The following is a 17,671-nucleotide window of genomic DNA, read 5'->3' on the forward strand; positions in this document are numbered from 1 at the left end:
CCCTCAAAATTCCCACCCCCTGGGGCGTCCAGCCTTCATGAAGTCAAGGATCTCTTCTTCCACCTATGCCCAGCAGGGCCCTCCACTCTTACTTATTCAGCTGAAGCCCTGGATCCCTCCCTAAGTGCTCCCAGGCTGGTGGTTTAGACCCTGGGAGCTCTAGTTGGTTGGTATTGTTGCTCTCCTCATGGTGCCACAAACGCTTTCAACTCCAATGGCCTTCACTCTAACTCCTCCATTGGGAACCCCATTATCTGTTCAATGGCTAGTTGTGAGCATCTGCCTCTGAATATGTCAAACTCTTGAAGACCTGTAAGGAAACATCCATATCAGGCTCTTACCAGCATGCACTTCCTGACTTCCACATCAGCATCTACCTTTGGTGATTGCACATGGGATAGATACTCAGGTGGGGTGGTCTTCAGATGGTCCCTCCTTCAGTTTCTGTCCCTCACTTTGTCTCCATATTTGCTCCCTTGAGTATTTTGTTGCTCCTTCTAAGAAGGACAGAATCACCCCCACTTGGTCTTCCTTCTTCATGAGCTTCATGTGGCCTGTGAGTTGCATCTTGGGCATTTCAAGGTTCTGGGTTAATATCCAATAATCAGTGAGTGAATACCATGTGTGTTCTTTTGTGATTGGCTTACCTCACTCAGGATGATAATTTCTAGTTCCAGCCATTTACCTAGGAACCTCTCGAATTCATTGTTTTTAATAGCTGAATAATACTCCATTCTGTAAATATACCACATTTTTTGAATCCATTCCTCAGTTGAAGGACATCTGGGTTCTTTCCAGCTCCTGGCTATTATAAATAAGGCTGCTATGAACATAGTTGAGCATATGTCCTTGTTATATGTTCAACCATCTTCTAGGTATATGCCTAGAAGTGGTATAGCTGGGTCCTCAGGTAATGCTATGTCCAATTTTCTGAGGAATCGCCAGACTGATTTCCAAAGTGGTTGCACCATCTTGCAGTCCCACCAACAATGGAGTGTTCCTCTTTCTCCACACCTTCGCCAGCATCTACTATCACCTGAGTTTTTAATCTTAGCCATTCTGACTGGTGTGAGATGGAATCTCAGGGTTGTTTTGATTTGCATTTCCCTGACGACTAAGGATGCTGAACATTTCTTTAGGTGCTTCTCGGCCATTCGAGTTCTTCCATTGAAAATTCTTTGTTAAGCTCTATACCCCATTTTTTAATAGAGTTATTTGGTTGTCTGGAGTCTACTTTCTTGAGTTCTTTGTATATGTTGGATATTAGCCCTCTATCAGATGTAGGATTGGTAAAGATCTTTTCCCAATTTGTTGGTTGTTGTTTTGTCCTATTGACAGTGTCTTTGCCTTACAGAAACTTTGCAGTTTTATGAAGTTCCATTTGTCAATTCTTGATCTTAGAGCATATGCCATTGGTGTTCTGTTCAGGAACTTTTCCCCTGTGCCCAAGTATTCGAGGCTCTTCCTTCCGCATCTTCTCTTCTATTACTTTCAGTGTATCTGGTTTTATGTGGAGGTCCTTTATCCACTTAGACTTGAGCTTTGTACAAGGAGATAAGAATGGATCAATTTTCATTATTCTACATGTTGTCCTCCAGTTGAACCAGCACCATTTGTTGAAAATGCTGTCCTTTTTCCACTGGACAGTTTTAGCTCCTTTGTCAAAGATCAAGTGACCATAGGTGTGTGGGTTCATTTCTGGGTCTTCAATTCTATTCCATTGATCTTCCTACCTGTCTCTGTACCAATACCAAGTAGTTTTTATCACTATTGCTCTGTAGTACAGCTTGAGGTCAGGGATGGTGATTCCTCCAGAAGTTCTTTTATTGTTGAGAATAGTTTTCGCTATCCTGGGTTTTTTGTTATTCCATATGAATTTGAGAATTTCCTTTTCTAACTCTGTGAAGAATTGGGTTGGGATTTTAATGGGGATTGCATTGAATCTGTAGAGTGCTTTTGGCAAGATGGCCATTTTTATTATATTAATCCTGCCAATCCATGAGCATGGGAGATCTTTCCATCTTCTGAGATCTTGAATTTCTTTCTTCAGGGACTTGAAGTTCTTGTCATACAGGTCTTTCACTTGCTTGGTTTGATTCACACCAAGGTATTTTATATTATTTGCGACTATTGTGAAGGGTGTCATTTCCCTAATTTCTTTTTCAGTCTGTTTACCTTTCATGTAGAGGAAGGCTACTGATTTGTTTGAGTTGATTTTATAACCAGCGACTTTGCTGAAGTTGTTTATCAGTTTTAGGAGTTCTCTGGTGGAAGTTTTGGGGTCACTTAAGTATACTATCATATTATCTGCAAATAGTGAGATTTTGACTTCTTCCTTTCCTATTTGTATTCCTTTGACTTCTTTTTGTTGTCTAATTGCTCTGGCTAGGACTTCCAGTGCTATATTGAATAGGTAGGGGGAGAGTGGGCAGCCTTGTCTAGTCCCTGATCTTAGTGGGATTGCTTCAAGTTTCTCTCCATTTAGCTTGATGTTGGCTACTGGTTTGCTGTAAATTGCTTTTACTGTGTTTAGGTAGGGGCCTTGAATTCCTGATCTTTCCAAGACTTTTATCATGAAGTGATATCGAATTTTGTCAAATGCTTTCTCAGCATCTAGTGAGATGATCGTGTGGTTTTTTTCTTTGAGTTTGTTTATATAGTGGATTACATTGATGGATTTCCGAACACTGAACCATCCCTGCATTCCTGGGATAAAACCTACTTGATCATGATGGATGATTGTTTTGATGTGTTCTTGGATTCGGTTTGCTAGAATTTTATTGAGTATTTTTGCATCGATATTCATAAGGGAGATTGGTCTGAAGTTCTGTTTCTTTGTCGGGTCCTTGTGGGGTTTGGGTATGAGTGTAATTGTAGCTTCATAGAATGAATTGGGTAGTGTTCCTTCTGTTTCTATTTTGTGGAATAGTTTGAAGAGAATTGGTATTAGGTCTTCCTTGAAGGTCTGATAGAATTCAGCACTAAAACCATCTGGTCCTGGGCTCTTTTTAGTGGGGAGACTTTTAATGACTGCTGCTATTTCCTTAGGGGTTATGGGACTATTTAGATGGTTTATCTGCTCCTGATTTAACTTTGGTACCTGGTATCTGTCTAGGAAGTTGTCCATTTCATCCAGGTTTTCCATTTTTGTTGAGTATAGGCCTTTGTAGTAGGATCTGATGATTTTTTTAATTTCCTCAGTTTCTGTTGTTATGTCTCCCTTTTGAGTTCTATTTTATTAATTTGGATACTGTCTCTGTGCCCTCTGGTTAATCTGGCTAACGGTTTATCTATCTTGTTGATTTTCTCAAAGAACCAGCTCCTGGTTTTGTTGATATTTTGTATTGTTCTTTCTGTTTCTGTTTGGTTGATTTCAGCCCTGAGTTTGATTATTTCCTGCCTTCTACTCCTCCTGGGTGTATTTGCTTCTTTTTGTGCAGTCAAGTTGTTAGTGTGTGCTCTCTCCAGTTTCTTTTTGTAGGCACTTAGAGCTATGAGTTTTCCTCTTAGCACTGCCTTCATGGAGTCCCACAAGTTTTGGTATGATGTGTCCTCATTTTCATTGAATTCTAAAAAGTCTTTAATTTCTTTCTTTATTTCTTCCTTGACCAAGTCATCATTGAGTAGAGAGTTGTTCAGTTTCCATGTGCACCTGGGTTTTCCATTGGTTTTGTTGCTATTAAAGACCAGTCTTATTCCGTGGTGATCTGATAAGATGCAAGGGATTATTTCAATCTTTTTGTATCTGTAGAGGCCTGCTTTGTGACCAATTATATGGTCTATTTTGGAGAAGGTACCATGAGGTGCTGAGAAAAAGGTATATTCTTTTGTTTTAGGATGAAATGTTCTATAGATGTCTGTTAAGTCCATTTGGTTCATAACTTCTGTTAATATCAAAGTGTCTCGGTTTAGTTTCTGTTTCCATGATCTGTCCATTGCTGAGAGTGGGGTGTTGAAATCCCCCACTATTATTGTGTGAGGGGTAATGTGTGTTTTGAGCTTTAGTAAAGTTTCTTTTATGTATGGAGGTGCCCTTGCATTTGGAGCATAGATGTTCAGAATTGAGAGTTCACTTTGGTAGATTTTTCCTTTGATGAGTATGAAGTGTCCTTCCTTATCTTTTTTGATTAATTTTGGATGAAAGTCGATTTTATTTGATATTAGGATGGCTATTCCAGCTTGTTTCTTGGGACCATTGGCTTGGAAAATTGTTTTCCACCCTTTTATTCTGAGGTAGTGTCTGTCTTTGTCACTGAGGTGCGTTTCTTGTATGCAGCAAAATTCTGGGTCTTGTTTGGGTATCCAGTCTGATAGCCTGTGTCTTTTTATTGGGGAATTGAGACCATTGATGTTAAGAGATATTAAGGAAAAATGATTGTGGCTTCCTGTTATTTTTGTTATTAGGGTTAGAATTATGTTTGTATAGTTATCTTCTTTTGGGATTGTTGGAAGATTACTTCCTAGCTTTTTCTAGGTTGTAGTTTCCCTCCTTGTGTTGGCGTTTTCCATCAGTTATCCTTTGAAGTGCTGGGTTTGTGGGAAGATATTGTGCAAATTTGGTTTTGTCATGGAATATCTTGGTTTCACCATCTATAGTGATTGAGAGTTTTGCTGGGTATAGTAATCTGGGCTGGCAATTGTGTTCTCTTAGGGTCTGTATGATGTCAGTCCAGGCTCTTCTGGCTTTTATAGTCTCTCCTGAGAAGTCTGGTGTAATTCTTATAGGTCTGTCTTTATATGTTACTTGACCTTTTTCCCTTACTGCTTTTAGTATTTTTTCTTTGTTTTGTGCATCTGATGTTTTGATTATTATGTAACGGGATGTATTTCTTTTCTGGTCTAGTCTATTTGGTGTTCTGTAGGCTTCTTGTATGTTTATGGGCATCTTGTTCTTTAGGTTAGGGAAGTTTTCCTCAATAATTTTGTTGAAGATATTTACTGGCTCTTTAAGTTGGGAATCTTCATTCTCATCTATACCTATTACCCTTAGGTTTGGTCTTCTCATTGTGTCCTGGATTTCCTGGATGTTATGAGTTAGAAGTTTTTTTGCATTTTGCATTTTCTTTGACAACTGTGTCAATATTTTCTACAGTATCTTCTGCATTTGAGATTCTCTCTTCTATCTCTTGTATTCGGTTGGTGATGCTTGCGTCTATGACTCCTGATCTCTTTCCTAAGTTTTCTATTTCCATGGTTGTCTCCCTTTGAACTTTCTTTATTGTTTCTATTTCCATTTTCAGATCCTGAATGTTTTTGTTTAATTCCTTCTATGTGTTTTCTTGCATTTCTTTAAGGGATTTCTGTGATTCCTCTTTAAGGGCTTCTACCTCTTTACTTGTACTCTCCTGTATTTCTTTAAGGGAATTACTTAATTCCTTCTTATAATCCTCTATCATCATCATGAGAAGTGATTTTAATTCTGAATCCTGCTTTTCTGGTGTGATGGGGTGTCCAGGGCTTGCTATATTGGGAGAACTGTGTACTGATGATGCCAAGAATCTTTGGTTTCTGTTGCTTATGTTCTTGCGCTTGCCTTACGCCATCTGGTTAACTCTAGTGTTACCTGCCCTCACTGTGTAAGACTGGAGTCTGTATTTCCAGTTATCTTGATTATGGCAGAGCTCCTCAGAGTCCAGATGTCTCTGTGGTCTTATGATCCTAATCTCCTGGGTGGAAGAACTCCTGGGACTCAGGCCACCTCTTGGATCTGGAAATCCTTCTGCTCTGGGTCCAGTGGTTCCTCTAGGATGGCTCAGGATACTATGTCTCCCAAGTGCAAACCACCTTGGTGTCTACTTCTCTGAGTGAAGTGGCTCCTCGGCTGCTCTGAGTGCAGTGGCTCCTCTAGGATGTCTCAGGATTCAGTATCTCCACAGGAGCAGACCAACTCTGTGTTGGGTTCTCTGAGTTCAGTGGCTCCTCTAGGATGGCTCAGGATTCAGTATCTCCACAGGAGCAGACCAACTCTGTGTTTGCTCCAGTCCAAAGGAACAGGCAGGGGAGGAAGGGAAGTGGAATTCTAGAGGGGCGGGGTTTGGGTAGCTGGTGTGTCCTGAATGTCCCTGGCTCCCAGATATATCTCTGGGGCTTAGGGAGTGAGATCGAGTTCTTACTGGCTGCTCTGAGTGCAGTGAGTCCTCTAGGATGGCTCAGGATTCAGTATCTCCACAGGAGCAGACCAACTCTGTGTCTGTCCCAGCCCAAACGTGGTCCTTTTCTTTTATAGCCTTTACTATACTTTTTTTTGTTCCTTATATTTAATGTTTTAACTGTAACATTTTATTGTACTTGGGGCTCACAACTTGTGATCCACATCAGATCTGCCCACCCATCCTAGATAAGTCAACTTTAAAAAGCCATATTAAATGTGGAATCTATAAAGGGAGATTTATTCACTGTGGCCACATTGCGAAGAGAGACAAAAACCCAGAAAACTCTTCAAGTCTGTCTTCAAGGTCCTGAAAGGAGATCACATTTATAGAGAGGGCCAAGGATATGCAGTCGTGCGCATCCCAGTCAGGATGTGGTCTGCCCACCATTACCTCATCCCCAGTCTCACACTGTTTGCTGATCCAGCAGTTTGTTGGGGCCGTGATGAAACTCTTTTCTGGAAACAGAGTTCCTCTTCTGGTTGTTGCCTTTTCCTAACCAGAAATTTCCTGAGAATATTCCAGTTTAAGGTCCATTGTTTCAGTAGTCTTGATAGTCAAGTTGACTTAAGTGTCTCTTTAAGATACCTCCATTTCTGTTAGACTGGTTACAGTTCCTTCTTTCTGTCTTAGCATCTCACTCTTGAGGTGGAACACGTCTATGTCTGAAACAAATATAGTACAAATAGAGGGGAAGATTAGAACATGTTTAGTTAATGTGGGGCAGCAATGCATACAGCTCATTTTCATAAGCTCTTTGCTTTTTGTTACTTTTAGAAAGGCTGGTTCAGGCAGTTTCATCTTGTTGTTTTGAGAGGATCTTGTCAAAATGCCTAGGCTGGCCACAAATTTATGAGCCTTTTAGCTTCACCAGTCACAGGAAAACACACCATGACTATTGTGACTTTATTTCAGTTCTTCCAATTTCCCCTCTTTCCTCTTAATAATATTTTCTGAAGACATTACTGATTGATAGTCTAGCGTTTTGTTTTCGATAGGCCTACAATGCTAGGGAGTGATCACCGTGGTTGGTCTGATTACATCCCACGTTGGAGGTATAAGTCAGGGAGTTTGTGCCAATAAACCCTTTATACCCAAGTTAAGCATATGGTGTACTGAAGGAATGGTCTTTAGGTCATACATGTCTGAAGTCCATTGTGGTTGTCCTATTGATAGTATCCTAGCATCTCAAATATGTTGTTCAGGTTCCTTGTCAGAAGCTATACTTTTGTAGAATATTAACGGTCATAAGGCTTCTTAAAACCATAGCTACCAAATCGTATACCATAGCTATAAGTCTTTACAAAAACACAACCAGCAGTGAAACTAGTGTAAACCCTGTAAACAATGTGGGCAGGACCCACATTGCTGCTGGCCATCATCCCAAGTTTTCCTATGTGTGTAGGTAAAGAGTCTACAAGTTCTCTAAGAAAGTACTTAGGTCTTCCAGTTATACAAGTCACTGATAGAGAAGGAGACATACACCATGAATGAGCGGAACTTCCAACCCCAGTCACCACTCCCATCACCCCAGTGTGACTAGAACACTTTCCAGGGCACAACTAGCTGCTTAGGCCTCTAGGATTAGACTGCAGGGGTTCCCTTGGATGAGAAGCTGGGTTGTTTCTCTCTTCCACACAGGGACCAGGACTTTCTTTGACCTAGAACACTATTCAGGCAACTAAACAAGCAAGATCCAAGCTGTCTGGAAGGGAATTTCTTTTAGAGTGGCTGAAAGAGCAGGCAGAGGTTTTGGGTTCCTTTGAGTGACCTGGCCAAGACAAATATAATTTAGAGTCAGTACCAAGAAAGCACAGTTTGTAAGCCAGAATGGAAGTACCTCGCGCCAGAGTGGAAGTACCTCGCACCAGAGAAAGTTTGTTTAATATGGGGAAGCTAGTGGCTGCAACACTTGGGAGCTGCTGCTGTAATCATAGCAATGGCAGTAGTCAGCTGCTGTGCAGCCACATTTACCACTGGAAAGCAGGATACTACATCATGGGTGGTCAGTCCATTGTGACCTGTAAGCCTTCAGGAAATCAAGTGCTGTCTCAGAGGCAGTGGTAGCTGCTGTCTTGCAATGACTCACTACTTCCCCTTCCCCATTTTTGTTCTGTTTCTCCAACCAATAGAACTGACAAAAACACACAAAGTGAAAGAGACACACAGTCATACTGAGAGACACACAGTAAAGACAGCCAGTGGTGGATACCACACACTCATGTACTTGAAAAGACCAAGTGAGTCCAATGATGCAGGCAGAATCTATGCTCCTGTATGTCTTCTCCTCTCATGTCCTAATTAGATGTCACCTCCTGCAGATGACACACAACCTTTGGAAGTGTCCAGATCAGATGACTTTTGGTTTGGGGGGAACTGGAGTCAGCTGCCTCTAGAGCACTAGGCAGTGATTCGTCAGAGAGGTTTTCCCTGGGCCCTGGAATAAATCAAGGTGCATATCCTCTAGGACTCCTCTACAGCCAGAACACTCCTTCCTACTCCTGTGGGTACCATAAGTTTTGGGATTCAGTCTCTACAGCTTTCGCTGGGGCATGGGCACAGCTTGAACCTCTCAAATGCTCCAGGTAGTCCACCAGTTAGGACCACTTAGTCATAGCCTACAACCAGTTAAAAGTCTATTCCTGTTGGTTGTGCATACACTCAGATATTCTATACCTAACTGTAGTGTCAAACATTTAGATCAAAGTGCTTTTAAAGGCAAAACCCTATCTTGTATCTCAGTTGGCAGCTATAGGTGGATATTTTGTGCAAGAAAGCAGTTTGGCAGAAGCTAGAATAAACAATAAACTAGAGGGGGAAGTTTTGCTCAAGTAGGTAGTTTAACAGAAGCCCAGATAAATTAGCTGGGGCATCTTGACCTTAGTTTTCTAGAATCATTTGGGTAATTTTCCACAGGTTTCTCCATCAAATCTCAAACGGCCCCAGCAAGAATGCAAGATAGAAAAAACTGTACTATCTTGCCTTTTATAGTAAGAAAGGCCTGTAATTGAGGCTGCCTGATGAATCTCCTCATTCAAATACATTTTGCGTACTGTCTGTAAGATTAGTTCTAGGAATGTTTAGCAAGTGTCTATCCACAGAATTTTAAAATCTCAGGAAATTTAGCACATGGTCCAGGTGCATGAATACAAGCTTGAATTAGAAAATGTATTTATTAATTAGGGCATATATGTCGGGCTGTAGCACTCATGGGTGTGGGTCCTGTTGGGCTGAGTTGGTGAGTCCTGTGTGTCTGCTGTGTTTGTTGTCCCAGGCGGCTGGAGCCATGGCTCAGAGGGCAGAAGCACAGGAAATGACCGTGTTACTCCATGAACACTGGGCTGTGAAAAGCCATGTAACTCTGCTCCAGGGTGGAGAGAACACAGTCTGAGACCCCGCAAGGAGCTGGAGCTCTTGGGTTGGGGATCCCCGGGCCAAGAGGCAGCTACAGACCAACGGGTCTCAACTCGTGGGCTCCCAGGTGCCGCTGAGAGGCTACGGAAGTACCCAGAGCCGGAAAGGAGTGAGCGGGAGAAGCTCCCAGCTGTGGCCGGGGGTTTGGGGGGTGTAGGAAACAGACTCTTGGTCTCCGTGACTCGCTTGGCTGTGTCATGGTGGGCTCGGCTAGCTCACTTGAGTGTGCAGTCTACGTGGGGTCGTCAGTGGGAGGTTAGGCTTGGTAGTTGAAGGCCTTCTCCACAGTTCCCCCATGGTGGGCCCCAAAGATGAGAGGTAGTCTGTGGTTTTAAAACACTTATTGTCATGGTGGAAAGTGGATGAAGCTGTACCCTGTGTTCTCAGGGCAGGACTGAGGTTATATACCTTTTGCAAGGAGGTGGGTCTGGGAAGGAATGCTTAATTGGCTATGCCCTCTGGCCTTTAGGTATCTCATGAATATGGAGATGTCTTGAGGCTCTATGGCCTGTAGTCATGCCCTCTACCTGTGGAGGAGCTAGTAGGGGCTTTGACCTATATGCTGAAAGGTGCAGCTCAATGGAGGTCTTCGGCCTCAAGTCAGGAGCCTGGAGTCTGGAAGCATGGCGAAAAGCATGCTTTCCCTTGCAGGGAAACCTGTTGGGACTCTGGCCACCTCTAGCCAGTGCTCGACCAGAAACCATGCTGTCCTTTGACAGTTCTACATAGATATCTTCTAATTTGTTACTTTGTATAAAATCAATAACTAATGACTTTGATATCTGTTATATGTAAGAATAGTTAAATTTAATCATTAGTTTGTCATAGATTTTAAAATACAATAATTTTATTTCTGGTTATTATGAGGTTTAACAAAGTAATTTCTATTAATTATAAAATGGTAAATGCAAGTAGTTATAGGTTTAGAATTTTTGTAAGCTATTTTTAAAGTAGAAATTCTTTAATAGAAAATACATTTTTTAATGATATATACTTTTTGATTTATTCTTGGAATTTTGAAGGATTCATAATTTTTTATTGAGTATGAAATGTTCAGTGAATTGATTTGTAATGATATATGTTTTGTAATACTAATGATATGTTTGAAAACATTTATCTTGGATTTGTGTGATTTTGAAACTTTTCAAAGTACTTTTAATTCTTAGTTGAATGATTTTATTCATTATCAACTAAAAAACATGAATGAGATTAGTTACCATTGTTAATAAATGGTAGTTCATACCCTGAAAATAGTTTCTATTTGAATTTTTCAGATACAACAAAAAAGATACTAACTCCCTAAAGTGTTTCAGTTAATGGATGTCTTTTTCATTTTTATTAATTTTGCACACCCAATATTAATATTCTCTTAAAGACCAAAAAAACCTTTGCTTAAGACAAAAAAATGTAAGTCATCCAAAGTTTTAACAAAATCCTTACTCGTATTTTTTTAAGATAGTAGTTATGGATTGTCATTTGATGCATCCATCTTGTCTAACCAGGGAAACCTTGTCTTTATGCAGTGAAATTTCAAGTGTATGAGTCATTGGCCTTAATACTATTTTCTATGTCTAAATAAATATTTTCTAATACTCTTGAACAACATGCTTACTCTTTAGAAACCTCTTCTCTAAGTCAACTTTCTTACTTTATCTTCCACCTATTCAGATTTTATAATTATATAAATTTAGTAGTTATAATTAACAAATTAAAGCATTTCTAGGCTGAGACTCTTTCTGGAGACAATGGTTTTACAGACCACGTAGTGGTTGGTAGAACATGTATATAGTAGGAGTTTCCTGTGGTCATGGTACATAGCTTGTAGAGTTGGTATAGCTCAATGCTAAGTTCCATTACTACTAAAGTAAGACCATAACTTAATATCTTTTGTTAATTATTAGTAAAATAAATTTTTCCTATAGTAAGACATAGTCATGTATAGGACCGTAGAAGTTTATTACTCTAGAGAATTTTGTAGATCATTGAAGTCATCTAGGAAATGTTTTCAAGCCTCAGTATGACCATTCTGTTAATCACTGTCCAAGCTGTATTCTCATTTCTCCATCTGTAGAACTCTGTTGCTCGGGACTCATATATGTAGTCCTGTGTCATGTGTCCTAAGGTTGCTCAGAGTACAGTTCACAGAAGGTAGTTTTTCAGGTGATAGGCTGTTGACCCACCAGCTCAGCAAGTTCTTTCTACACCTATTCCATCCATATCCACAGGAAACCCAGCAACACCTTCTGCTATCTTTAAAATGTAGATAAATTCAAGATGATAAAGAAAATTCACACTCTTAATATCCATGGATTTCTTATATTTACATAATGGGCAGCCTTCACATTTTCACATATGAGCCTCCTATGGAGGCTGATACTAGTTTTAATTTTAAAATTGATGCAGTGTTCTTAGCGGGTGCAATACTGATAAATGAAACTGTCTCCTCACAATTTGCTTTAAAATGCTGTGTATCAACACATGACTATTCTTTAACCATAATTTTTTAATCATGCTTTCTGTGGATATAAAAGTGGATAAAAACATTTAATTATTTTGTTTTTCTTAGTTTGAATCAAAGCCTTTCTCCTATACACTAGTTACAGTTATATTATTATTGTCATTATAACTTAGATGCATATGTGTTAGAAATTATTACTTGAAAATACTGGGATCTGTATTATCATTTAAGCTAACACAAGTTGAGGACATTTTTTTTTCTTCAGTTGAGCCATATTACTTTTTGTTTAATGTTTCCCCCTTATTGAAAATAGATTATTTTCTCACATAAACTATCCTGATTATAGTTTCCCTTTTTCTATTTCTCCTAGTTCCTCCTACCTCCCGTCTGGATCTATTCCCTTTCTGTCTCTCAAAAAGAAAAAGACAGGCTTCTCTGTGATAATAATTTAATATAATAAAACATAAAACGAAAACTATTATATTGGAGTTGTTCAAAACAAAGAGAAGGAAAAGAGCCCAAGGAGCCAGCACAAGAATCAGAGACCCACTTGTTCACACACTCAAAAATCACATAGGAACACTAAACTGGCAGCCATGATGTGTATGCACAGGACCTGGTGCAGATGCTTGCAAGCTCTGTGCATGCTGCCTCAGTCTCTAGTCTCTGTAAGTTCAGATGAGCTTTGATCATGTTGATTTAGAGAACCTTGTTTCTTGTCCTCCATCTCCTCTGGCTGTTACACTGCTTTTTCTATCTTCTGTTCTGAGGGATTTCCTGAGCCCTGGGTGAAGAGACTTGATGGAGACATCCCACAGGGCTGACTGTTCCAGGATTACATTGGAGATCTGAGTGTTCTTTGGTAGTGTGCAGAATACCTTCCTATATCAAAGACCTGTAATGTAGAGTGGAGGTACTGTGTGGGCACACCGTATCAATTTCTCCTTGTTCAATGAGTTGTACAGGTGTTGTTTTCAGCAGTGTACCCTTGCTGTCAGTTTGTGGAGAGCAACCTATTCCCTTGGAGACAACCCGAGTTGTTGGGGATTTCAATGGGACCCCTTTGGCCAACAACTCAGTTAGATGTAATTCAGTCCCAGTACTGAAAGCTTCATAGAGTGACAATAGATGAGCCGAACGATTTTGTGTTACTTTTTTTTATGAAGTTGCTTACCAAATAATAAAAAAAACAACAATATGTAAATTTCACACGTTTGTAGCCACAAGAATTGGTGAGTTGCAGTTAATGATATAAACTATTATATGTTGTAAATTATCATATAACATTGAATGTTATACTATATATTTTTGTATAATTTATATACATATTTAAATTATATAAGGTGAGTTAAAATTCCTTTGTATACTAGGTTTTCAAATACCTTTAAGATCAAAGTTATATTCCAAAAGTTGTCTTATGTTGTTAAATTACTTTTCAAACAAAAAGAAATTTAGTATCCTAAAGCACAATGGAATATTTGTGTTATATGAACACTTACAGCCTTTGTGTGTGCGAAAGTGTGGTGTCTGTGTGTGTGTGTGTGTGCGTGCGTGTGCGTGTGCGTGTGTGTGTGTGTGTGTTTCTGTCTATGTGAGTGGAAGTCAGTCTGTATAGTCTTGTTTCACTTATTGCTGGTTGTTTGACAGCTTGATTCCCAAGTTACAAGGACAGCTAAAAACATATTAAACTCTCTTGCACCCTCTGTTGTTATTTTGGAGGAACACTACCCATACATTCCAAGATTATATTGCCATTTCACTTAATTCCTTCCCTTTTAAAATATAAGTTTACTTTACTGCATTTAAAAGCAAATTAGCATTATTAATAGAGTGACGTTTGCTTGTAGTTTTTATTTGGTGTTTTAGTATCCTACAGATATGCTTTTAGCATATCACAGTTTAAATGAAGAATGAGTTTCTGTTGTCTGATTTCTCCTGGTTATCAGTTGTAAGCACCTCCAAATGTTTCTCCTTAATAAAAATTCCTACAGGACATAGCATATTGTATGTGCAATTTTCTAGAATTACAAATTCTGGTGTGTGTGTGTGTGTGTGTGTGTGTGTGTGTGTGTGTGTGTAACTTTCAAAAGTCATTTATTCCAAAATAAGAATCTAAAACATCTATACTAAAATTGCGAATTAGTAACTGTAAGGAATAGATGTTGTCATAAACATTTGCTATAAATAATTTCAACTATAGGCTTGAAAGAACAAAGCTGTTTTTCTCACTTCAAAACTTCATTGACTTCGCCTTCTGTAACAAATTCTGAAAATTTTTACAGATATTTCTAGTGAAACTATTCCACTCCTTATGTGGTATGTTTTTGAGAAGGAAAATCTGCTTTTTCTTTACTTATTACAATCCTCTGCACCTCAGAAGTTACAGTTAATGTGGGTTTTTCTCAGGTGACAATTACAAACTATAGAAAATATACAAAATGTTTGCAATGTCTTATAATAAAATATGGCTGTTGAGAAAAGAGCTAGACATGGTGTTGTGGTGTTTATAGCTAGCCGAGGAAAGAGCCGCCTCTGCATAGCCAATTTTAGGCCATCAGAGCTTTACAGTAAGACACTCAAAATAAATGAACCAAACAAATGAAAGGCCCATAACTTTTCTTATTTGAGTGATTTTTTTTAATATTTGTTTTTATAAAATCCAGCTGAAATGGACAAGAATTATAAGTGATATTTATTTCAATAATTGGAATCTTTAGTTTTAAGGATGAGGAAGAATTTGATTTTCAGTGTGTAACAGGAATGCTTGTTCTGTACTGGTTGTGAAGTGACACACAGGAAGTGTCTGCAAGCTGTTGAAGTGCATGTGATACAAGAAATTTATGTTTATGATTAAGATAATATTTTATCATTTCAGATTATGATAATGCTATTAAATTTAATGGTAATAAGATGTTCTATGTGTAATGCTATCCTTGTAGTCAAAAAATTAACTTACAAACAACTATAATAATCATAAACCTTTTATTTTTTAAAATAATTTGTCACCCTTTTTAAGTGTTGAAATATGTTTTATGTTTAAAATAAGTAGTCAGAAACACCTTGGAAAGATACTTTGAAAAAAGAACCATATTAAAAGATTCAGTAAGTAAAGTAAGTATCTTCCTTAGCATTTGAGTGCTCTGGTCATAGATGTCCAGGTCTTAGGTATAATCAGCATTCGTATGTGAAACAACACAAGGCTGCCCCAGAAATTTTATCTCCATTTTCAGGAGCCATTTAATGAGTGGCATAATTAGGGAATCAAAGTACCTTAGTATTCTCAACAGAAATTTAAATCCCATTTTTAAACTGAAATCTTTACAATTACTATGTGATATAACCAGGTCTATTGTTAAAATCTCAGGAAAACTGATATATCACTGAATTATTAAGTTTTGAAACATGAAATGATGTTGAAAGTTACATTGTTGTGTTGGAACTATAATACTTACTTGTATTCTGATACTCATTTGCTTTGAGGAAGAACTTATTTAATCCTGTACTGCTTCACGATTACAGTATTTTAAAATACGTGTTCAATGAAGCAAACTACCATGTCTCTAAGAAGTTTTTAACTGGGGCCTTGCTAACCTTTTAAAATATTTTAAAAATTTATTTTCTTCTTTAATATTGATTCTGATATATACATATATATTCTAAACATGATTTCACAAATATTCTTGTTTTTTAAGTACAGCTTTATTGCAGAAAACACATCATTTGTTGAAATTTCTCTCCAAACTTTGTATTGCTGAGTTTTTAACAGTTCAAATATAACATCACCAATAAAGAGCATAGTTTGGAAGTCCCGTTAAGATTTACTAGAAGGTTCCTTAAAAGATGTGTTCTTGCTTACCATCTCCATTGCGTGTTTCCTATTCCTGTCTGGTTTTGAGAGTGCTGGATAGTGGCAGAGCTTTTAGCTTTGTCCTCTACTTCTATCCTTTGACTTCACTACTGCTCACAACGGAAACCTGCTCTCTAACAAAAGAGTGCAAGGGCACTCTTCATACATATCAGCATGCAATTCAAGGCTTTATAAGCTCCCGTGTTTCTGTGATCCATAAAAGAAATTTAACAAAGGTCATCATACTTTACTTTGCCAGTTAGCAATTTCTTTGGCAGTCTCCTACCCAAATTAAGAGTTTTGGTATTGGTTTGTATGTTGACCTATACATGAGTTTTTAACCTAAAAGCTCCGAGTACAAAAAATAATTGGGAAGATAGGAAAAGGTAGGATATATATCTATTGTTTTGAAATTCTTTACTGTGACACTACATAGAGCTATAACACAGTGCATTTTAATGGAAATACTCAGTTTTGCAATTTCTGTTATTTCAGTGTTTCTATTCTTGTCTCTAGGAGATTCAGGTCAAAATGGAAGAGGAGCAAATTCTACCTTAGACTCTGAAGGGACATTTAATTCATATATGTAAGTGAAAATTACATAATACACAGTTTTTGTTATAAGTTATGTTTACAAGAGAACATCCTGGGTGTAGAATAGCAGGAACTAATAACCATGCCTTAAAAATATCCCATATATAAAGGACTTTGTGGTACATGACAGTCTGTAAGCTTAAGCAATAACAGAAACATAATATTCTGAATTCTTACATGCATATTTTATCTTTTTCTTGTTAATGATTTTATTCCAACTTAGATTTTTGGTAAGAAATGTTTATTAATATTCTACTTTATTACATGAAACCTAAAGAAAAAGAAAGATTAAATATTTCCAATAATATTTGAACATTTGTATAATGGAACCAACATATTTAAATTCTAATTTTCCTTGTAGGAAACCCCTTACAAATTCAGTACTAGTATATTTAAGCATTGTAAGTGGCCATTAGATAAATGAAAAAAGGATTTAATTGACATATATTATTATGATGAATAATTATTTAGTTAGTTCTAACGGTGTGGCCCAATGCTTTGGAACATGCACACGCACTGTACACTTGACAATATATTTGCATACTGAGTGGGCTTCCATAGAAAGATACCAAATATACTCAGTGATCTTTTAATGTCTTTATTTGTGGACCTACTTCATTTACTTCATTGGAAATGTGTCATTTGTTTCTTCAGGTTACAGGCATACTGTTAGCAAGGGCCGATATACAGGAGGCACTTGTAGGAATGACGTGAATAATACTGTATTACAATCTGCTTATGAATTCCTAAAATAGTAGAATCATCTCAATATTTGACATTCTCATTTCATAGTAGTTGTGCTTAGTATAAGTTATTCTTTGGTCAGTTGTCACTGATAGTACAAAAGGCTTCTGTTCCCACAGTATTGTAGTGGGATCTTGTCACAGTTGTGAAGCTTGTATATTGTCACCATGTTTTCATTGTACCCATATTACCTTTATATGCTACATTCTCCAGATCCTCCTTTTAGTCTTAAAATATAATATGTAGCTTGAAATGTGGCATATTAACTAGATAAAATTGCCAATTGGGCATGCCACTGTGGATCAAAATAAATAACAAAGGTGAATATAAGAGAAAACTATATGCCACATTTAGCATATAACTGAGGAGCATTCATCCCTGTAAAATCTATGGTTATGATACAATTTTTTAAAGTACAAATTCAATAAAATAAAATGAAAAACATATTGCAAAGAAATGTCATTT

At 37.9% G+C, this 17,671-nt stretch overlaps 1 protein-coding gene across 3 annotated transcripts in view; it reads left to right on the forward strand.

The window, feature by feature from the left end:
• Positions 1-17,671, forward strand: part of Tbc1d5 (TBC1 domain family member 5) — a 441,474-nt gene that overhangs the window by 190,229 nt on the left and 233,574 nt on the right. For all 3 annotated transcript variants that reach the window (XM_028766551.1, XM_028766553.1, XM_028766552.1), the window contains one exon: positions 16,385-16,454. In XM_028766551.1, coding sequence (XP_028622384.1) covers positions 16,385-16,454 — 70 coding nt within the window. The remainder of the gene's footprint in view (positions 1-16,384; positions 16,455-17,671) is intronic.

This window comes from Grammomys surdaster, unplaced genomic scaffold (genome assembly GCF_004785775.1).
Source record: "Grammomys surdaster isolate TR1022 unplaced genomic scaffold, NIH_TR_1.0 169, whole genome shotgun sequence".
NCBI classification, from domain to species: Eukaryota; Metazoa; Chordata; class Mammalia; order Rodentia; family Muridae; genus Grammomys; species Grammomys surdaster.